At 36.0% G+C, this 23207-nt stretch overlaps 6 protein-coding genes across 15 annotated transcripts in view; 1 reads left to right on the forward strand and 5 right to left on the reverse strand.

Annotated features, from left to right (window-relative positions):
* Positions 1–1741, forward strand: part of LOC114876521 (Down syndrome cell adhesion molecule-like protein Dscam2) — a 66594-nt gene extending 64853 nt beyond the window's left edge. For all 5 annotated transcript variants that reach the window (XM_029188139.2, XM_029188098.2, XM_029188069.2 and 2 more), the window contains one exon: positions 141–1741. In XM_029188139.2, coding sequence (XP_029043972.2) covers positions 141–393 — 253 coding nt within the window. In that variant the 3' untranslated portion in view covers positions 394–1741. The remainder of the gene's footprint in view (positions 1–140) is intronic.
* Positions 1742–3973: 2232 nt separating this feature from the next.
* LOC114877034 (tropomyosin-2-like) lies at positions 3974–5667 on the reverse strand. The gene is made up of 7 exons (XM_029189124.2): positions 5580–5667; positions 4957–5209; positions 4728–4861; positions 4479–4667; positions 4329–4404; positions 4134–4266; positions 3974–4056 (listed from the first exon to the last, which is right to left on the reverse strand). Exons 2-7 carry the CDS (start codon positions 5194–5196, stop codon positions 3974–3976), a joined length of 855 nt encoding a protein of 284 aa, XP_029044957.1. The 5' UTR covers positions 5197–5209; positions 5580–5667.
* Positions 5668–6047: 380 nt separating this feature from the next.
* LOC114875646 (tropomyosin-2-like) lies at positions 6048–8019 on the reverse strand. The gene is made up of 7 exons (XM_029186158.2): positions 7883–8019; positions 7483–7778; positions 7270–7403; positions 6998–7186; positions 6842–6917; positions 6644–6776; positions 6048–6579 (listed from the first exon to the last, which is right to left on the reverse strand). Exons 2-7 carry the CDS (start codon positions 7720–7722, stop codon positions 6497–6499), a joined length of 855 nt encoding a protein of 284 aa, XP_029041991.1. The 5' UTR covers positions 7723–7778; positions 7883–8019; the 3' UTR covers positions 6048–6496.
* A 492-nt stretch (positions 8020–8511) lies between these two features.
* Positions 8512–17597, reverse strand: LOC114876372 (death-associated protein kinase 1-like). Of its 6 annotated transcripts, none has more exons than XM_029187769.2 (21): positions 17389–17597; positions 17235–17315; positions 16863–16941; positions 16680–16792; positions 16450–16610; positions 16248–16368; positions 15857–16157; positions 15732–15780; positions 15329–15445; positions 14974–15246; positions 14724–14906; positions 14529–14643; positions 14262–14453; positions 13946–14187; positions 12935–13024; positions 12541–12705; positions 12248–12466; positions 12007–12186; positions 11647–11940; positions 11240–11562; positions 8512–11153 (listed from the first exon to the last, which is right to left on the reverse strand). In XM_029187769.2, exons 1-21 carry the CDS (start codon positions 17426–17428, stop codon positions 10991–10993), a joined length of 3501 nt encoding a protein of 1166 aa, XP_029043602.1. In that variant the 5' UTR covers positions 17429–17597; the 3' UTR covers positions 8512–10990. The 6 variants fall into 6 exon arrangements, with proteins under 6 accessions (XP_029043602.1, XP_029043611.1, XP_029043661.1 ...); XM_029187778.2 differs by having other exon boundaries at positions 17221–17315; positions 17389–17596; XM_029187828.2 differs by lacking the exon at positions 17389–17597 and adding an exon at positions 17016–17131 and having other exon boundaries at positions 17221–17292.
* Positions 17598–18091: 494 nt separating this feature from the next.
* Positions 18092–20504, reverse strand: LOC114876400 (T-complex protein 1 subunit gamma). The gene is made up of 4 exons (XM_029187847.2): positions 20322–20504; positions 20164–20225; positions 18752–19889; positions 18092–18670 (listed from the first exon to the last, which is right to left on the reverse strand). Exons 1-4 carry the CDS (start codon positions 20356–20358, stop codon positions 18255–18257), a joined length of 1653 nt encoding a protein of 550 aa, XP_029043680.1. The 5' UTR covers positions 20359–20504; the 3' UTR covers positions 18092–18254.
* Positions 20505–20682: 178 nt separating this feature from the next.
* On the reverse strand, positions 20683–23168 carry LOC114876361 (protein regulator of cytokinesis 1-like). The gene has a single exon (XM_029187743.2). The coding sequence runs from the start codon at positions 22985–22987 to the stop codon at positions 21047–21049; it is 1941 nt and encodes a 646-aa protein (XP_029043576.1). The 5' UTR covers positions 22988–23168; the 3' UTR covers positions 20683–21046.
* Between the last annotated feature and the right edge of the window lie 39 nt (positions 23169–23207).

Consider the following 23207-nt stretch of genomic DNA (forward strand, 5'->3'; position numbering starts at 1 on the left):
TCTAGCTTCCGTTTTTCATTAGGTAATAAGAATCGCATAAATGCATCGTTGATCGTTTACAATACAGTATACTAAACTGAAACATAGTATCAATCATATTTTCACCCGTAGTAAGTTCATTTCTTTGGCTGTCCCGTAAGATGGCATGTTCCCAGCAGGAGCTCCCTACGTACGCTATTACCGCCGATCTCGGTGGCGGAGACCACGTTCGTAGGAGGTAATCAGGGGAACGTTGTGCCGGGGAACGGTGATCGCGCCGATCGGCCGGAGCTCAGCGAAGCAGAGTGTGACATCGACTCCTTGAAGAAGCTGAAACTCGGTCTTAGGAGCTCGCTGTGGTCAAGGCCGAGTACCCAAAATAATCCTTCCTCCGACTACTCTATCGCCGTTTAATTCGTTCACTATCTCGTCCCGTGTGCCTCCTCTTCTTTCCCGTGTGTCCACGGTAGGCCAAGTAAGTATCTTCTTCCTTACCCTTTTCTCCCCCATGGTCCAAAGAGTTAGATAAACGAATCCTTCTATCTGGTGTCTCGTCGAATCTTCCGACGTGGTTAGATTAAAAAAGAAAAAGAAAATGATGAAAGACAGAAGACAGGACGCGAGTCCGGTTTCCACTTTTCTCTCTGTCGATTATAGATGAAAATTAAAGAATTATATTCGTTGCTAGGGAACGGCAGATGGCTCGATCATAGATAACGAGGAGAAATCGTTGACGAGAATGAGGAACACGCGTGCGACATCGTTGAAAGTATGAAAAGCCTGATACACGGCAATGTTTTTCAACCGGAACCTTGTCGTACCATTGTCTTTCTCTTCTTTATCTATGGAATAACGAGATATTACAACCGTGCATGCGTGCAGATGAATTTGAGCGAATGGTGAAGAGATTGAATGAGTTAATCGCGTGTGTAGGAGTGCGTGCCAAACGACAATTTGCTCAGACCGCTGCGACTCGTTTGCTGGCGACCCATTCGAGACCAAAGACTTAATCGTACGAACAGAGCACGGGAAAGTCCTCCGAGAATCGGCTCGTCATGGAAAACGACGCCGCGGAAATTATTACCGATACGAGGAAGTTTCGCTTGAAACGCGAAACACGATCGTTTCCAGCCTACTTCGAACGTTGCTCCTTTCAACCGGAGTTAGAAACTACGAATGGAAGAACAGGTGAATTAAAGATTGAGAAAACGTTTACTAGATTCCGAAGGATTTCATTATTACGCAATTAATTACCACGAACGCGTAACTCTCGATGCAAACCGGCAGGATTTATTTTGGTCACGATGTACTCGCTGTTCTAATACGACTCGTTCTTAGATTCTAGACAAGTCCGTTGTTATTTTTTGCAGCCACGTAGCCGGGTTCGCTTGTTGCGACATTCAGCAACTCTCAAATTAATTTAACGAGCAACGTTCGTAGAAAAGCGTTCCTCTTAAATTCTTCAGACTGATTCCCTTCGTTCTTCCGATCAATTATAGATTACGTTATCATTGCTGCCATCCGATTATTTCGAGAAACAGAGAGCGTCGTTTTCCATGGTCGCGCTGGTCTCACCTGTGTCCAGTGCGTGCGTGGTATTAGAATCGGGATGAGAGTTCGAAGGCGAGTGGCGATTTGGCCGTTTTACGCATCTATTAGAATTATTGAGGGAACGTGTTAAGACGACGACGACGATGACGACGACGATCGATCGTCGAAGGTTGGGCTCTGTTGCATTGTAAAGTTTATACGTACGTCTAACACCGTTGATTACTTTAAGTCCATTATTAATCCTAAGACTTCTAAGTAAGGCATTATTTCCTCGCGTGCCCCGGTCGCACGTTCCTCTCCCGCTCTGTACATTTTTGCCGTGCCGACGAAACGCTAGTCTTTGGCGTCCCTTTCGACGCGACAAGTTCATCGTTTACACCGATATCCATCTTCGTATGTCGCGCACTTTAATCGTTAAGACTCGCGTCTTGATCGTTTTGCGCGGCCGACGACTGACGCGTTGTTTCGTATCTTTTCTTAATCGTTAATTAGAAGCGTAATCGGGGGCGTTGAAATCAAAGAAAGAAAAGAGCGTGCTCGAGCCGCGACAAATTCGAGCGTACCCTCTCACAGACTGATTTCGAAAGTAAAAATAACGCGACGCGTTATTTAGAATCTAAACGGGGCTCGTTTACACGTATCGTGTTCGGTGATGACGAATTTCAATTCTTCCACGACACTGCCATTTCGCTGACTACTCGATTCTGAACGTGCCAAATTCACTGGCCGACTTCCTACTTCCGGGCAAAACGATAATTGTTACGTGATCTTTTCATTCGTATCCGTTAGCAGGCTTTTTCCGAACCGTAGAACGAATGGGTGTTTTTTCGAGAAACTTTACGATACTCGTCGAACGATCGATGATCTTTTAAGTTCCATTATCGGTGCGCGACACTGCGAAGACCAGGGCATAGGTATACGTATACATATATAAATTTATATAAATATATATATGTACTTAAAGCGCGTGTAACCGCAACACATACGATACGATATATGAATGTATATACGAGAAAGCACGTCAATCAAACTCGTAGAGTTCGATTAATTTGTTAGACCCTTATTCGGAAAACGGGTATCGTTTTATCGTTTTATAGTAACGATAACAGTTTTGTACATTTTTTCTTATGTCACCGACCGACTAACGTCCGACAGAACGACGACTGCATACGTTTATCCGGATTCTTTCGATATCCGATTGTTTTTTCTTCCGAGAATTCCTGGCTTCCGGTTGATCAGCTCCGAATATTTGACAACGTTTCGTGTGATAAATTTGTCCGTTTCTTTCGCGCACAATTATACCGTAGACGCTACAATTTCATTCAAATAAGTGGAACTCTATCGTACTTTTTTATCGATCTAAGAAACTTTATTCCAGCGCGACTGGAAGCCAGGAATTCTTCGGAATCCTACTGCCAATCATTTTCTCTCCGTTAATCGTTGATCGAACAATCGAGCCCCACGATGCTACGAACGGTAGGTTTTAATTAAAGCGGTGACGTCACTTGGAACAACTCGAAATACACTGAATGCATCGTGTTGCACTCGCGTGCATACAAGGATCAGAGAAGGTAATTGATTATTGAATTAAATGACGCATGCTCCACTGATGAATCCAGATTGATGGTGTAAACCATGCGTGTGAAATTATATTTTCAAGCGACGAATCTTATCGAGAAATACTCCGGATCATTTGAAAGCTAATAATTGATCGTCAAACGATGGACTCCGAATATTGGACTCCTGGATATTACAAGGTGTCTGTTAATTAAATTTCTCGTTGAATTTGTACGAGGAAGCACGTTTATTTTCAGTCAAGTCAGTATTTGAAGTTACGTCACCGATTTGACCGCGTTTGCGAACGAACGAAGACGTGGGGAGTGAGCAAATCAAACGAACAATTATTACTGTAACTACTATTAGCATCGTTGTAAAAAAAAAATACAATAATAAAAGATGAGAGATAAGAAAAGCAAAAAAAAAAAAAGAAGAGAAGAAATCTCATGGAGCGAATGGGAATTGTGCGAGAGTGAAGCAAGATTCTAATCTATGGTGGTGTAGCCATGTGTGGAGGGACGTCGAATGCCTCATCGACAATCCCGTATTTTTTTCTCTCTCTGTTTCACGCGATCATCGAGCAAACGATGTGTTAAACAGATGCTACGAAGTTTCGAAGCATTGCGTCGATCGTAGAGTCGATAAAATAAATCGATATCCTGTAAAGATACTAGACGAGAATTTGACGATTCTTTTTGCCCCATCCTCTGGCAAACGAAAGATCGAACCAGATCAATCAATCGTTTCACCAGCAACGAAATCGTTTCACAAGCACGATTCGATTACGTAACAAGAGTACAATAGACACTCGAGAACGGATTGTTGTTACAAATACGATTGTTTAATAGAAAAAGTACAATACGGACACACAGAAAATAGAATTTGACTAATATCCAGTTAGTTCGGCGAACGTGGAGTCCATGTCGTCGCAGATATATTTGTATTTTTCTTTCTCCCTGAACAGAAAATCTGAAAGCCAGAAACGAAGAGAAATATATTAAAATATTCATTATAATTAGAGAAATGAGAGGAGCGTTAAAATATACCTTCTCTTGCATCCAATTCTTTGGAAAAGACTTTAACCATCTTTTCTGCGATGATGGCCCTCTTTTCGGCAGCTTTCAATTTCACCTTCAATTCCTTCAATTGTGCTTTGAATTCTTCCACCCTTTGATTGGCCTACGAAAATAAAAACGACGAAATCGATTGCTTAATTATGTTACAAAGCACAATGGTACTACCTTTTCTTCGGATACTTCTAAAGATTTCAATATATTACCAACGATGAAGAGTTCATCCTCTCGTTCCACGATCTTCCTATAAATTATTAAGAAAAGAGAGGAAAAATTGAAGGAAATTTATGAATATTATTATTATACATAATTACGTACGCTTCGCTAGATTTCACCCTCTCTTCAGCAGCCTCCAATTCGTCTTCTACAAAGGCTAATTTTCTAGATATCTCGTCCGACTTTGTATCAGCGTCTTCAGCGATCAGTCTCGCTTCTTTCAGCTGAGCCATCAGCTGGTCCATTCTCTCTTCGTCCTGTTTGCTCCTGTTTTCCAAAACTTTACAGATACTAAAAAAAGAGAAGAACCGTTCATCGAACGAAACCTGAAAACGTTTGATTAAAACGAACCGTTTCGCATCCTCCGCGGTTTCCATCGCCTGTGCCAGCTTTGCCTGCGCCGTCAAACGACGTTCCTCGGACTTTTCTAAGTTTTGCAAGCATTGCTGCATCTTTCTATTCAAAACCGCCAATTCTGACTGTGTCTGTCCTCGTTGAAATGAAAAAAAAAAGGGGGGAAGGTTTCAGTAAAAATCTAATGATTCTTGGATATTACACACAATTTGAACAAATTACTAACCACGATGTACACTCTTTCTTTCTGTTCAAGGTCCCTGTTCGACTTTTCCAATTGAGCTTTGCTCAGTTCCAAATCACGCTCCATCTGCACCAGCTTCTTTGCAAGTTCCCGGACCTCGTCCCTCAGCTTTTCTTCTCGTCGATTCGCCTCCTTCGCCTGTTGATCGCACATATCAGCCCTGTCCATCGCCAGATCCTTTTCAATCTTCAGTGTTTGCAATCGTTTCTTGATCGCGTTCATGACTGACGTCGAACTATGCGGAAAAATGGAGCAGGTAAATCTTACGATTAAAATTCCTTTCCTTCTTACCAACGTCTATCTTTCCTTTCGTGCGAAAATAATCAAGCTAATTATTATTCAGAAGGAAATCTAATTAATATTTTGTTAAAGAAGGGCAAAATATTTGATGCACTTCCTCGCTACCCCTTGACAAATACACTTTTCGACACTCGTACACTTCTACGTTAAAACCCGATCCGATCTACTCGTGTGATAAGTATTAAAAACAAAATTCGTGTAGACGAAATTCTACGGTCTATCAAAGCAAAGCTCGCGGGTTACTGCACTCGGTGACCGGCGAGGACAATGCTTTATAGACTCAAAGAAATGCAAAAGAACCTAACAGTCCGTTTCTTTAGTTAGACGCAAACGAATTCCTCGACTTCTCCAGACGTTTATACTCTTTTCAATCCCTCGATTGACACAAAGCTGTTGGCTCGAATGTTAACAGGTACACGTTAAAATTTACATGTACCGATAACATTAACTAACAAGTCTTTTTGTATTATTCAAAATTGATGCAAATATTTTTCACGTTTCGATTACACTTGCAATTGGAATTTTATTTATTCCTCTTATTTCATTTTAAATATTAAAGAATCTAATACCATCTTTTAGAAAAATTTCACACTTTTCTATATTTCTCTTCTATAGAGGGTGTTTCAAAGGTAAAAATAAGAGATCATAAAGGTCTATGGGTGACTCGAGAATTGAAAAGTCAATTTTTAATCACTTAATCAGACATAGGTGTAGGAACAAGGTGTGGAAAACACTGATTAATTAGAGCGACGTATATTTTTTTTAAATACCATTTATTGAAAATACAGATTTGAGAGATATTGATAAAAAGGGGGCGCAGTATCTTGCTTTCGTGATCAGCAATTCTTCTTCGACGTTTCTGAAAGAAAAATAACCGGAATCGTGAAATCAATCGGGAAGAAAGAGACGATCGTTTCTGAAAGCAACTAAAGGGCCAGTTTTCACCGGACCCGAAGTCTTGGCGTGGTGTTAAGCGAAGCAAAGCAAATTTTATTAGGAAACTAGCAGTGTGCGCTCTTTATTCATCGTGTTAATTGCAGAATTTGCGTAGCAAGTTATTCATGAAGCCCCATAAACTGGTCCACGATACACTATAACGAATGAAGCCAGCATAGCTGAGGCACAGCCGACCGATGTAACAACGTTTCGTTGTTAAATGTAGCGAATAAGCGGATGCACAGAATGGCAAAAATAAAAAGGAACTCGGTCCGTTCGAGTGGTATTAATATCCTGTCATTTCCGCGAACGTCGCGTCCATGTCGTCGCAGACCGCCTTGTACTTCTCCTTTTCTTCTCTGAGTTCGTCTGAAACGGAAGAATTATTTGAAAATATAAAAGATCAACATCGATAACGCGTCCGATCCTTTACCTTCCTTCGTGTCGACCTCCTTCAACAATTTCTTCACGGTCCTCTCAGCCATTACGGCGCGCTTCTCGGCCGCCCTCAATTTCTTCTTCAGCTCCTTCAGTTGTAGTTTAAAGTCTTCTACTCGTTGATTAGCCTAGATGAAGAAATTTTTCATTTTTCAAATAGAAATGAAAGATAATCGAATGCAAATTAAGATACCTTTTCCTCGGATACTTCTAAAGATTTCACGATATTCTGCACGATGAACAGCTCGTCCTCTCGTTCTATGATTTTCCTACAAAAACGTACACCATGCGTATCAACGAAGTGCCGTGATAAGAAGAGAAAAGAAGAAGGTAACGTAATTATACAAACGCCTCGCTGGTTTTCACCCTCTCCTCGGCGCCCTCCAATTCCTCTTCAACGAGCTGCAACTTCTTCGAGATCTCGTCAGACTTGGCATCAGCGTCTTCAGCTATTAATCTAGCGTCCTTTAATTCCTGCATCAACTTCTCCGTACGCTCCTCGTCCAGCCGACTTCTGTCTTCCAACACTTTGCACATTCTGAGATGAAAAGAAAGATATTCACGCATTTCAATTTGCACTGATTCAATTTGTTTAGAAAAATTGTGTATTCGAAATGAAACCTTCGCGCATCATCCGCTAGCTCTGAGGCACGTCCAAGCTTCGTCTGAGCAGTGAGACGCAGCTCCTCCTTCTTCGTAAGCGACGCCTCGATTTCTTGCACTCTTTTTGTCAATGTTGTTCGATCTTGTTCTGCCTGTTTTACGAGATTCATCGATTACTTTTGAGTGAAAAACATTCTTCCTATCGATCTAACACCTTTTTCTTTTACGTACCCTGGACCAAGATTTTTCGCATTGCTCCAAATCGGCCGTGGATCGATCTAAATTAGCCTTGGCGACTTCGTAATCTCGCTCTAACTGAGCCAGTTTCTTCTGCAGATCCCTTACCTCGTCGTTTAACGTATCCGCTCGCATGTTCTCCAATTTCTGTTTAGTTTCATTCGCTTCAACCTTCTCGTTCGCGGCGTCCATCTCCTGCTTCAATGCCGCAATCTTCTTCTTAATCGCCTCCATGATGACGATTCGCGCTTCTTCTTCTTATCAATTATCTCCTGGTCGGCTCCTCAAGGCTGTGAAATTCGACAGTATCACTAATCACCGCTAAACAACGTTTAACAACAAATAACCACGGAAGAGACACAGAAGTTAGACGTGAAAGGGGGACAACACTCACTGTAATCGTGGCGATGATCCGCGATGAGAATGCACAACCGGATGCCTTCGAAAGCTAAGCTAAAATAAAACGAAACCGGCGTCGCGAGCCTCCTCGAACTTCTCGATCCAATCCAATTCTATAATTGCTTGTCGCCTTGTTGGCTGTCGTCCCGATTTTATCTCGGCTCTTCACTGGCTGATTTCTACTCGCTGCAGTGGCCACCAACGAAACGCGATCTCCACCTCCCTTATGCTATTCTCGTCTCGAAAGAATTCCGTTCCTGTTTCCTATCGACCACGTAACCATCCCTCTACGATAAACACCATACCGAGAAACATTACTGTTTTTGTTTCACGATTTATTCAAAATTTCGTTCATCGTGCCTTGGGACGAGTCGCGTTGCGTTTCGAATATTTGAATTTTCCCGCTCACCCGGCCGACTTTGATCGATACATCGAATCGACGCGCGAAAGCGTCCATGCTTCGGTAACGCGTCGAAACCGCGGCAATTCTATCCTCGTTATTGCAATCGTTGTAAATTGTCGTACGAATTTCAAGAATTGAAGTATTCTCAATCCGATATTCCATTTGTTTATTGAAAAAGAAACGTAGAAGGCACAGTGAATTTGTAACGAACCAAAGCCAGCTTATGAAGCAACGTAATTTTATTTGACATCTTTTTTCTAGTATAAAAGGAATAATTACACATTCATTCAGGTAATGTATTTCTTATCTCTTGTAATTACAAATAAATGCGCAGCGTATAATTGTTATACAGAATTCGTGTTAGCTTTCACTACCATCGACCAGATGTTTTCACAAAGGTTCCGACAAGAAACTTAAGTACATTCTATTAAATCAAACGGCACCCAAATTCTTGACACTTTAACAGCGTTTAATTTAAGAGCACGATTTCTTAATCTAATTTACGTTACGTTTTAGAAACTTATAGAGATATTTCTATTTAACAGTAACTCTTTTACTCGTCAATATTTTTTAATGTTCAAGGGAACGCTAACACGATATTTCTATGTCGATTTTGATTACAATCTTACGAAATCGATTTGCTAATGACACAGTTCATCAAACTAATTAGTTAGGTTTCTTAGGTTTTTTGAAGCGAATTTACAGGCCAGTTTTAGAAAGGGCAATTTTGTATGACATCGAAGTTATTATAAAAACTAGAAAAATGTAAATTCTATTGATGACAACAAAATGAAAATCTCTATTGTTCTAGTGTTTCTTTTTTAATGCAAGATATATAAATAACAACGATTTATCGTAGCCTTAGAATTTCTTATTCTGCGCGTACCTTCGTGCTGTTAAATTTCGCCTTAATTAACGCTTATGTCGTTACTTCTACGTTGTACTAAGCAAACATTATGAAACGCAAATACTAAAATTTGCGTATTTAGAGAAATCGAATGTGTTGTTGCAACGAGATTGCAAAACGAATAAACAACGTCGTACAATTAATTAACAAATACCAAGCGATTGAAAAATCTTCAATCGAACATTTTTACAGAATCATACGTATAAAGTGCGAAAACAGTCGATTAGCAAACAGGAAACATTAGAAAATTCAGCGTGTTGAACATCAACGTGTAAATGTAAGATGAACACAGTGCGTGAGAAATGCGTACATACTTTAAAAGTACTAATTTAGAAAAGTACATCAGTACCAAAAGTCTGTATCACTTTACAGGGTGTATAATAAATGTTCATTTTACAATAAACACGTACATAGAAATAGAACACAGAGATAACAGAAGTATCTTAGATACACCTTACAAATATTTTTCTAATACAAAGAAACATTTTCGCGTGTTTCAAGATCTGTATCAAACGTCGTGTTAGGTAAAGTAAGAATACAAACGATACTCTACTTAACACTACGTTACATTTAAATAGTGGAGATTACATAATAGACACATGTTCAAAGAATAAATCCTCCACGAACAACAAACTTCACTGGTTTAATGATATAATATCCATGCGTGTCGCATACGAACGGTGCACCATGTTTTAATGTTCTTAAATCTACAAAACAACTACTGAAATTTGTTGAACAAGTGATCCTTCGTGTTGCAAGCTTCGGCTTTGTTAATGAGAAAGTACTTTGTTTCCATATATAAAAAAAAAAAAGGATCAATTTTGATAGTTCAGAGAAATGTTTGAACGCTTTAATAGATACGATGAGCAAGTATCGTTTATGGCACATAACAAACATCGCAGGAATGTCGATTTAGTAAAAGATATATCCACGTAAGAATAGAGCTTTCATAGATGTAGAAAAAGCAAATAATTGTGCGAACTGTTTCACTCCTTTTTCTCGCGTAAATAGTTTCTAAATATCATAGAAAGCAGCGCGTATTGACACTGAGTTTTGGCATGGTAGAGTATATATGCATATCAATAAAAGCTTTCAAAACAATATTAGTATCAAATACGATAGTATCGTGTTTTATAGTGTGTAAATGCATTTTCGTATGGGTCACACGTGTGTACACATATTACTTAGAATTATTTCTCTAATATAAATTCACTTAAGAAACTCGATGAAAGATGCAATTAATGTAATATCACAATACAAACGCTTACGAGTAGACTTAAAAATTAAAACTGAAACTTTAGTTGTTAAAAATTATTCGTTTGTAATAAATCTTGTTAAGTAAATATTTCAAAACCTAACAGAAACGTAGAATTATAAATACTTTCTTGTTATGCTAACAAATATACTTAAATTATTATGTGTTATAAAAGTTTATAAGAAAACATATGAAAATTCGTGTAAATTATGCAACTCTGTTCGAATACAAGATGTACGTAAGTACTTAATAATAAAATGAACAAGTTAAATGAAATTTGTGCCACTCAAAGTGCATTCTAATATTTTGTATACAAAAGTACATATCAGTGCGTGTGCATTTTAATATACTTCTATGGAAGTACACAGAAAATGTACTATTACAATGCACATACTTAGCTTAAAGAGCAATGCACAATTTACTGTTTGGGCGGAAGCAGTGATGTAATAAGTCTATCAAACCCATCGTATGGGAAAAAATTTGCTTCAGAAATCCGTCTTTAAAAAGTATTAACGCACCATTGATAAATGCAACATTGTCATCTAGAAAGATTTGATCCTGTTTCGGAATCAGTACCTGTTGATAATATGTATGTTGGTGTATAAGAAAGCAAAAGATGTACAGCATCTTCACGATCAAGAGCTCGGAGCTGTAGTATTAAAGAACCTACAGTGCAATCAGCGCCAGCATTGTTAAGTAACCTGACGAGAAATGAACGTTGTAAAACATACGATTAAGTATATAATAAAAGATCATTCTTCGGTTCGTCAAGAAAAGTTTTACTTACCTCAACGTTGGACTATCTACTGTGCTATCTAACTGAGCGACTCGATCTCCCAAGCCAAGTCTTACAGCGAGTAAACACCAGTCTCTCCCGTGACGATCAGGAGGATCCAACATCTGCGCTAATCTTCTTTGAACAGCAGATTTGATGTACTTGATTGGCTGTTTTGGTCCAGGAAGACAATTTTCTATCAACGGTAATCCACATCCTACTATTTCCCACACAGTTTCTTCTTTTTCGTTCAAAGGATTTTTAAGAGTTGCTTCTTCAAGACCTTTGTCTATCAAAGCTGATATCATCGGCGCTGGTTCCCAAGAATGTATAATCTATGAAGTTTCACAGAAGAACATTTAAATAACACATTTTAATGACACGATTTTATATCAAAAGTATTTATGACCAAAACTAACTTCATCGTACTCCCGAAGCTGGCTAGGACTTAACCAGTGTCTTTCAAGTAACATCCCAGGAGCAACTAATTCTATGGTTGTCTCAACAGCATCAAGAATAATACTGAGAAGAGCGAAACACTGAGCGCTGGTACCTCGTGGTCCGCGTACTCTTACTTCTACGTAACTTTGATCTTCATCTTCGAAAGTGATTATACTTTCGCAAGGTCCGATACATAATTTTGATCCTCGCCACCATTGATATAAATCTGAATTTGATGGATCCCACGATTGAGTGATCTTCCTTAACTGTGACTGTATTCAAACATTTGTTTATCATCTTGTAATACGATAAAATTATTTACTATTACTTTCGCGTACCTGCAAGTGTGGAAATATTGCAATTAAATGATACAAAGGTGCTTCGGATGGAGAAAGACGAAGACCGGTATGAGGTAAAATATTGGAACACGGTTTCCATGGTTCCCATAATCCTGGTAAACGTTCAACGAGATTCAAACAGGGTATCTCATATTCCACTTCATCATCGTCCACTTCGCACTGAAACGTGACTTTGTTAAGTTATAAAGCAAAGCATAAAAGCTATATTAATTATACCTACCGGAACACATAAATTCACAGCTTGCAAAGCTTGCAAGGCCTGGCCTGCAGGACAAGGACAACGAGCCTGAAAATCCTCTAAAGCATAAACTCCTGTTGTGCGACCTCCGAGACGTCCTCTTTGTTCAGGACTTAACTGCCAGTTTATTACATCCTGCCAAAACCACTCTGGGCTTAACACTATTAAATTTCCAGGAAGAAGCATACATTCTCCTAAATTCTGAGAATTAACACCTACATAATATATTATGAATAAACGATAAATGATTTAAATATCATGGTAAAAACACAAACCTGTAACTGTAGTCCAAGATGTCTACAATGTTCTAAACAAGCTAACGGATTAATTTTTCTCACTTCCCTCAAAAATTCTTCCTGTGTAAGCATTACCAGAGGTACCTCTAAAGATTGAACATACGACCTCCAAGCTTCGGCAAGACCAGTCCACACTAATGCACTCTATAATAAAATATTTGCATCTTTACTGATAAAATATAATAGAAAAAATATGAAATAATACACTGATGCAGAAAATATATACAAGGGTAGTTTTTTTTTTATTCTTTAATTGCATTGGACAGTAGTGCATGTATGTATTAATGGAATAAAGCATTAGAGCAGTTATTAAATAAATTACAGCTTCATTATACGCATCACTTTTATCAAAGGAATTGAGAAATAGTTCGACCTGTTTATCAAGATTCGCCAAGGGCACATACGAGGCCGCGGCCCGCGGCGTGTCACGTCGAAGAATACTTTCTGCAACTTCCGGTCCTTCCTACATCATGCATTGCATGCAGTAAGGCTGATGTTAATAAACGTTAATGACCAAATAATCAGCAACTAAAATATATGTTGTTAGTAAATTGATCATATGATAGAGTGATAGCAGATATAAAAAATTTGATGTATTTTCTTTCTTCATTTTCAAGGAATGTGCTTAATTAAATGTTGTAAATAACTTCTTTAATTGAAAAATATGAAAAATACGAAATATATTATTTTCGGTGAGCTTAGTTACTTGTACGTGTATTGAATGAACCATGCATCATGAATGACCATGGATTACTGAATCATAACTTTAACAAAAATGTTTGCATTATATTTAGAAATCAATACTTTGTTCAACATGGTATTAACATTGCAGGATTTCAAATTAAATAGACGTGAATAGTACAAATGTAATTAGCATTATGCAAAATGAAATGAACCGATTCTAATTAGAATCGTTTTGAAAATGTTAATGCACACATTTATTGCATGCTGTACAAACAGTGGCGTTATTCCTGTAAAAAAATGTGGAAGTATAATTATGTACACAAATATATTTAAGTGAACCTGAATTTTTTTTTTATGTTCCGTGTATTTTACATTAGTTTCACGCTAGTATATGATTGGACTGAACGAGTCGCTCGTGCAACCAAGCTCGAAATAAAGACTTAGGTTTCCATTTCAAATTTTTTAGTGTAAATTATATTTGCTATTAATAGAATTCTCGTTAACACGATTAGCCGAGCTTGACTTTTTTCAAATTAATACAAATTGCTTAAAAATCTCGGTTAAGACTGAGAGACTCGTAATTATTTTTTTTTTCCATTATATATTTTACAATGATGAATAGTAACAAAAAATTGTCTTGTAGTATGTGTAAATAATGTGAAAAGTGTAATAACTTTGATAAATCATATAATCACTTCACCTCTAAAAATTCCATCCTTGCATTATTCAAGTAAGATCTTAGAAGTTTTAGACCAGGACTAGAAGGGTTAGTTGCATCTACTGCGACCATTTGAGGTTCATCTCCCAAAACTGGTGTAAACTCTTTCAAAAAAGGTAAAAGTGGAGCAAGTAGACTACCACTATTTGAATTTGGAGCAAGAGGTTCGGGAGCATAAGTTCCAACTAAGATTACTTTAACATCATTGTATTTGCCACCGAAACCTATGTTATAAAAATATATTTAGTAAAACATATTCACACATACCACAACATTAGATATAATTAATTAAACTCACCAAAATTAGTAGGCGCGATACGATCTGTGATAAATCGCAACCAAAATTTTACTTGCTGAAGTTGCACAGTGAGAGGTTCTCTAAGGCTAACTGTGATAAGGTGTACGGCAGGTTGTTGAAAAGTAAGAACATAATGATAAGATGCTAAAAAGTCTTCGCGACCGCATAATTCCCAAAATATACATTCTCCGCCTTAAGGATTAAATTCATAACGATTCGTATCTTTAGTATTATCTTGAAAAAGACTTGAAGGATTATTTTCCTTACCTACGTTACCGCGGCTCCAATCTACTCCTTGTGTACCTTCGTATTCATTGTCGCTATATTCAAAACTAAGTGAACCATGCTTGCTAGTTACATCTAGTTCAATGCTTGGTTCCCTCTAAACGGAAATAATCGATTTTCATAGACATCTTAATTAAATAAATAAATCCTCGATAGATTGTTGTTGAAAATAACTACCTTTGCTGTATAGTTCTGACTTCTTGATCTTCTAAAGAATCCGAAACTAAAAATTCCTGATTTTAAAGAATTTATTAAAGATGATTTTCCCGATGCACAGTGCCCCAAAAGTCTTATGTGTAAACGATCTATTGGTCTGTGTGTTGGTTGCAGCTGTTTGATGTAATTTTCGCGTTGAATAGGCTACAATTGAAATCAATATTAGTACAAAATATAAGTACTAATAAATATATTATTCCGTAACACATACGTTTCGAAGCTTATCCAACAGTGATGCAATATCAGGATGTCCGTATTTAATTGCTGTTACATCAGCCCTGATTCCTCGATTTGTCTTGTCAACATCACAACCGGCAAGGCACAAATGTCTAACAAGATTAATGAAACCATGCCTAGCAGCCACGTGTAGTGGTGTTAAGCCTTTTTTATTAGGGGTATCCAGATCTATCCCACTTTCTATTAAAAAAGTTACCATTCCTTCGTCTCCTGTTTCACATGCAAGGTGTAGAAGTGTGTCTTCTTTCTATTTGAGGAAAAGTAACTGTTCAACATCTTATCCACATTATACATAGTTTGAAGTATGTTTAATATAAAGTGAATCTCACAGAATCTTTTACATTCAATGGTGCTCCTTGCAGTAATAACTGAGAAACAGCCTCAATACAGCCTCGTTTAACAGCGCTAATCATAGCTTCACCAAGACCTTGAGAGGCTTCTGATTCCTATAGAATAACAAAAAAAAATATAGATATCAAATATATATTTTTATACTTATTGTGTTTTGTTATTATTTATGCTACAATATATGGTCAGTACATATAAGATGCATACGAATATTAACTTAATACATTCAATGAAAAAATGATACTAACTCTAGTCACGCGATGTGAATAAATAAACATTATTTCATGCAAATAAAAAAAAAACAAAATGAGCGATTGAAAATGTAAATTATAATCAGCTCTGGTTATTACAAACAAAAGTATAATATTGCATTCAGGAACAGACCGTGAGGATCCAAGGATGTTTAAGGCACGATTCTGCAGTTCCTCTTTCTCTGAAAAACAAATTTCACATTATTACTTAATTGTGTTTTAAATCAATCTTAGTGGCCCAACATCTCTTGTACTCACTTTGGATCCTTGATCAACAAGGACCGTATGAAGTCTTTGGCAATTTCGGATACTGTACTGAAATATTCATTGTCAAATTGATATTGACATGCAGCAACATTTGCATAAGTTTCTTGTTTATCTTCACCTAAAAATGGTGATGCACCACTTAAAAGAATGTATGTTAGAACGCCAACTGCCCAAAGATCAGTTCCTAAACTGAGTGGTTCATAATTTACAATTTCTGGAGCTACAAACTCAGGTGTACCAAATAGTGCTCTGTGTTCAGACCCAGGTATCAGTCTATGCGAAAGACCTAGATCTGTATTTAAAAAAAGTTATATGTAGTTTTTTAACTGTTTTTAATCCATGTATACTTTTTTAATAACAAATTCATAGGATTGAAAATTACCTATTAATTTAATACTTGGCATTGGTGGAGGGGTTGATAAAAGAATGTTTTCAGGCTTGATATCTAAATGAGCAACTTGATGAGAATGTAAATGATTAAGTGCCATTAAAACTTGTCGAACCTATAGAAAAATAGGATTGAAATTAAATTTGTTATTCAGATTCTTGTTGAAATTATAATTGTAATTATAACAGTTACAAACCACATGTGCAGCTTCTAATTCACCAGATGGTACCCAATGAAAGAGTTCCCCTCCAGAAATTAATTCTAAGAGTAAAACAACTGTTGTGCCTGTGTCCACAACTTTGTGCAATGAAACAATATTTGGGTGCCTTAGCCTTGCTAATAAACCTGCTTCTCGAGCTTAAAATGAAAAATTAATATTTCTCTGTACAAAAAGAGAATAATAAATGTAAAAATAAAGATAGCTACCAATATCTGCTGCTGCCACACCTCTGGCAACGCGTCTTTTTCTCATAATTTTGGCAGCATATAACTCCCCAGTCTTTATTTCCATACATTTTCGTACTATTGCAAATTGTCCTCTGTAATAGATTAGTAATTAAACAACACATACTTACTATTATTTAAAAAATGATTATTGTAAGTACTTACTTGCCAATTTCTTCCAATAGTTTGTAGTTTTTCTCAATTGGTTCATGATGAACCTCCATCAATGTGTCCCACTCAGGACCTAATTAATAAATTGATATTTATACATAGTTGTGATTACAATAGAATTCGTAACTTGTTTCAAAGAATACTAACTAAAAATATCTATTATTCTACAGAAACAGTAACAAAAGATACTTTCTATGAATCTCCTTAATAGATAGGTACAAAATACTGAGTAACAATTATTTATTTACAACCAATATCTGAAACTAACAAAACGTAGACACCTGTCAATCTCGTAGTAAACAGATACGGAAATCACTTCCGTATACGTTTAACCACGTGGATGTAATCTTACTATAAAGACAATACTCGTATATTGAAAACGTTGTTGGCACGCTTTGCATCCCTCAATTGTATTGAATTGTAAAAAACTATTGAACATCTGCCAGCCTTAACAGAAACATTGATACAATATTGCATACAGAGATAAAAAACAGTTAAAAAGGAAATAGGATTTTACTACCGTTCAAAGTTCCTAATTGGCGAGACGTGCCTGGCATCATCTCACGTTCATGCTCATCGTTCAGTTTATCCCGGTTTATCCGAACAGTTTTAAGTTTCGCAAAGAGCCGTTACGAAAATTGTATCCCATTCGTCGGCCTTCACTCATGCCGGCCACCCCACACATACAATCGATACATACCTGTATCGCGTGAAACGCCACCTTCCTTAAAATTCCATACATGATTTTGTAGAACCGATAATTTTTTAAATCATGATGCTTCATTTTCGTATCACTAATTATCATTAACTACCTATAATTTCAATTGCAAACGAATGCTATGATTCAGAGACTTATTACACAACGAACAACTACTATAACTTTTCCATTTTTTATATGTATATCTTTTAATTGAAACTCTTCTTCTTCATACTTACCAAAGTTAAATTTTTATGAAAATTAAGGAAATAATAATAATGTAAGATTCTATTTAAAGATTATCATAAGATATCGGTACAGTCGTAAAAGAATACTATTTATGAAATATCGCTAATATGTATTTAATTATATAAAATACATTTTCATTGTCATTTTTTACAATCAAGCTACAGCAATAAATTAGTTACTACTTGTGAAAATATATATTATTAGTTTATTACAGATAAGGAATCAGCATACTGAAAATAATATAGACACATACAGTACATGTACCAAACTTCAATACTTCATCAAAGTACAATACTTTTATTAATATGAAAATGCATACAAGCAGAGAAATAATGCTTTCCGTGAATATGAATTATGTTTTAATAAAACTATCGTGGGCATGAATTATTAAATGTTAACACAAATAAAAGCTTTTTAAGTGCAATATAAATTTAACATTTCTACTCCTTCATGGATTCTTCTGAAACTTGTGCAGGTGGAGTAGGCTCGTTATCTGATTTCTTCTTCTTACTTCCTGATACAATATCATCAATTCTTAGCAATAAAATGGCAGTTTCGATAGCGGTTTTATATGTCTGTAACTTCACAGATAAAGGCTCCCAAATGCCACGTTCTTTCATATCAACCAATTGACCAGTTTCTCCATCAATACCCCATGTCACTCCTCCAGTAGCGTGCTTTGCACGTAATGCAGTTAGGGTTCGAATTGTGTTTGCTCCACAGTTTTGTGCAAGAGTTCTTGGGATTATTTCTAGTGCTTGTGCTACAGCTTTGTACGGCCACTGTTCCACACCAGCAAGCCTTCCTGCTTTTTCTGTCAGAAGTCTTGATACTGCCATCTCTACTGCACCTCCACCTATAGCAAACATTATAATTATATATTAATCAAAAACCTTAATATACAATTTCAATAGAAAGTAATTAAATGTTAAAATACCTGGTACTAATTTAGGTTCAATAAGAAGGTTTCTGGCAACATGAAGAGCATCTTGTAAGTTTCTTTCAGTTTCATTTAGTATATCTTTACTAGCACCCCTCAAAATTATAGTACATGCTTTAGGATCTTTACATTCAGTAATAAAGCAGAAGTAATCATCTCCAAGTTTCTTGACTTCAAAAAGACCAGCTTTGGTACCAATATCTTCCTCTCGTAATTCTTCCGTACGATTAACAACAGTAGCCCCGCAAGCCCTCGCAATTCTATTAATATCACTTTTTCTCAATCTTCGAATAGCAGAAATTCCAGCTTTCACAAGAAAATGTTGGGCTATATCTGATACTCCTTTTTCAGTGATCACTACATCAGGTTTTACAGCAATAATATCTTCGCATATTTTTTTAACAAATTCCTCCTCCAATTCTAAAATCCTGGTGAAATCTGTATCTTTCATTATTTCTATATTAGTTTGTGATTCACCCTTTTTATATTCTAAGGAACAATCCAACAGAACTATTCTTGGATTTTTAATATAACGTCTCATTTTTGGATGGGTAACATCTTTATTGAACATTACTCCCTTAAGGACAGTACTATCTTCAACACTGCCACCTGGAATCTTCTCTACCTTTGCATAACGCTTTATATCTATTTCCCTTCTGCCATTTTCCTCGAGCATTACAGTATTAACTGCATCTAAAGCAATCTGACATGCTAACTCTGACCAACGACCAATAAATTTAGTTCCAACACAAGAATTTATGACCTGGATTAATTTGCTTCTATCATTGCGATCTAAATCCACACTGATCTGTTCATTCAGAATGGTCACCATATCTTCTAAAGCTTGCCGAAATGCTCTTATTATAACTGTTGGATGCATATTCTGCTCAAGGAAAGGTTCACCAACAGCTAAAATTTCTCCTGCCAATACAATAACTGATGTGGTACCATCTCCAACTTCTTCATCTTGAGTTCTAGCTATTTCTATCATTGATTTTCCAGCAGGGTGTTGTACTGTTATTTCACGTAATATAGCATTCCCATCATTGGTCATAACTATGCCTCCCATTGGATCCATCAACATTTTTAACATTGCTTGGGGTCCCAAACATGTTCTAATAACATCTGCAATAGCCTTTATAAAAAAAAGTACATTTATGAATAATCTTCACACTAATTACAAATTCAGAAAAATATTTAAATATATATGATACAATAAATAATGTAACTATGGAGAATTTGAAATCTGTTTTAACATAACAAATTTATTAAATACATAATATATAAATTATTAGTATCGCTGTTAACATTAAAAAGGCACTTTGCACGAAAAAATACACGTGGGTGTACCAATGACTGAACTAGTACCTTAAAAGGGCAATACATTAAATCATATATTATAAACTTACTTTTCCGGCTTGAATATTTTCTCTCTGTACTTTCCGGCCGGTATCCCGTTTAGTATTTGGACCTGCAATAATCAAAGCACGAAACATCATGAAAAAGGAAATATTGCAATTGAATATCTAAACAAATGAAAATTAAGAACGTTATTCTTTTAACGCACTTAAAACTACGATCGAAGCAGCCCCTGACCCGAACATCTTTCTTTAATTTCGTTAAAAGTGAAATGTTCTGACAGTAAAAGACACTCAAATAGACGGCTGACTTTTCCAGAAGAAAACGAAAGACGGGATCTTGTAATAATTGGTTAGAAATACGAGTAACGATTGGCAAATAGTTCTAAAATGAAATACACTGGCCGCTTACACGTTGCCACCAAAATATATAAAATATCCCTACAAATATACATACACATGTGCAAGTACTTGCATACATGCAGCGAGATTCCTGTATTACTGCCAACATTAATAATTTTAGGATACACTACTGTTTTTAATAAACATTCACATATGTACATTAGAGTGTTAATGAAATGAGTATTTTATTTACATCTTGTTTTCATTGATACACTAACTTATGTATACAAATACAATTCAATAGTTAGTTGTGTTATACTAAATACATATGGATATATAGCAAGTTGAAATAAAAATATGAAAGACATTAATAAACTAATAAATATACAGAAGAAAGAAACGACATAAAACACATTTCAATAAAATGCATTACTGCTTGCTAGTACAAATATGTAATATACAATTATTTTGATTAAGTAGTAATTAAAATTGATATTATTTAAAATATTGTTTAACTATAAATAAGGTAATAAAGTTTGTACTAACAAAGTTATGCAAGTAAAAAATATTTGTTTATAGATTTACATGGGCTTTAAAATATTATAGGTAAGGGTGTTGTAACTGCAAGCCTTGTTGATGATTGTGCAATTCTGGGACTTCGAGGTGATCTATGCAATTGTGATTGTGGGAACTTTGAAGGTGTTCCTGTTGCCACACCTGTTGGAGTTAACAAATTTTTTCTTGATGGTTTAACAGGTGTTCTTACTGGTGTCCTCATTTTAGATTTATTTGCATTGAATAATACTTTTTCTGATAATAAAGAGCTACGTAATTCCTGTTTATCTTTCAAGTGTTCTTTAAACTGACTATAAGTTGTATCTAATGAACTTTGGGATATTGAGTTTTCCTTCTCAGAATTTTTATTTCCGGAGCGTCGTGTATTCTTGACAACTTTTCCACTTTTTCGAATTTTAGACCCACTACCTACTATGGATACATTTCTACGTTTTGCTGTGGCATTTGGAGAAGCAGTAAATAATAGTTTTCTCTTTGATGAACTAAGCGGCGTATGATGGCGTGTACTTAATACAGTTGGAGTTTTCTTTGTTGAACTTGAAGCAGCCTTTTTAGAGGCACTTAATGTTACTTTTTTCACTGATTTGTCTTTTGCTTCTTTTCTTGCTTGCTTTATTGTTTCTTTCTCTTCATTTAGATGTTCCCATGATTCTTGTAACAGTTCTTCTATAGACACTCCATTTATGGTAAATACTTCACCATGCTGACTTTCATATTCTTTTATTAAACTTTGAAGTTGCTCTTCTATTTTTGGCAATTTTTTCTGGATTGTTTTACGTTCTTTTTCTTCCATTAACAATTGACCGCCACGATTATAAAATCGATCGGGATTATTCGCGCGTTGCAACAATTCCTTCATTTTTATCCATAAGTTATCACGTTCTTTTAAAAGTTCAAATATAGACTTATTGGCTTCATAAAACTCTTGAACTCGTTTCACTTCAAGTTCATGTAAAGTTAATAAGTCTTCTGTATATGTATCAGAATTATAATGTATAAATTGTTTTCTTTGTTGTTCGCTAAATTTACACAAGTCCCATAGCCTGGCCAATTCAGATCTTACTTGTGCTACATATTTGGAAATGTTTTGTCTTCTTTTTTCTTTACATCGTTCTAATTCTGATGCCAATGCATTTATGGTTGCAACACTATATCCTACATAGCTATTAAGAAATGATTGACAAATATCTTGAGGTTCATCAAGATATTTCCATAATGCAATTAATTCGTGTTTAATATCTTCTACATGTTCCTTTGCTTGATCTACTTGATGTTTAAGTTCATCTCTAAGCTCTCTCAATTTGCTCATGTTACTACTATTAAATACAAAATTCTCACTATCTTTATATACTAAATGTTCAAAATTTGTAGATGGTGATATACCTAAATCATCCATCATTATAACAACTGCTCTACGCATTTCCTTAAACATAGCTTCTAAACGATTTTTCTCAGCTTCTTGTTTTTCAAGGTAAAGTTTAAAACTGTTAACTTCTTCCTCAGAAGGTAATTTCTCTTCTATATTTATCGGTTGAGTGCCCAACGATTTACAAAGAACTCTTTCTTTTGCAAGTAGTTCTTTTAAACGTACCATACGCTGTTCCTTACAGTATTGTAATTTATGTAGATCTGCGATAAGTACTTGCTCTACTTCTTTTAATGGTAAATCCTCATATCCATTAGTTGCTACATCCGTTTCTAACTCTTTTGATAACACAGCGATTTGTTCCATTAGTTCTTTAACATTGTTTAAGATTATGTCTTTCTTTGACTCTGATTCGGAAACCATTTCATTTAATAGAGTCTTTATATGATTGGACGCTTGTTCGCAATATATAGTACAGGTTTCTTCGTTAAATCCTATGTCTTCCCATATTTTGTTTAAATGGGAGAATGCACTCCGAAGTTTTACAATAGTTTCCTGCACTATTGATTCCCATTTCGATATATCCGACATTGTTTTAACGTTAAATTACGAAGCTTAATGAACCAACTTACAACTTCTGTTAAATATTCTTCAATACTTTCGACGACTAGACGCATATATATTAGTTGGAACAAACTTTACTCGTCGAGACACGATCAACCGTTGTTCTTTTGAATTTGATTTTCTACAGTATACGTCATAGTGACCTTTCGTCTAGTGAAAAAGCACTAAAGGGGAAGGTGCCGCTACT

The sequence above is a fragment of the Osmia bicornis genome, chromosome 4, assembly GCF_907164935.1.
Source record: "Osmia bicornis bicornis chromosome 4, iOsmBic2.1, whole genome shotgun sequence".
Classification (NCBI taxonomy): domain Eukaryota; kingdom Metazoa; phylum Arthropoda; class Insecta; order Hymenoptera; family Megachilidae; genus Osmia; species Osmia bicornis.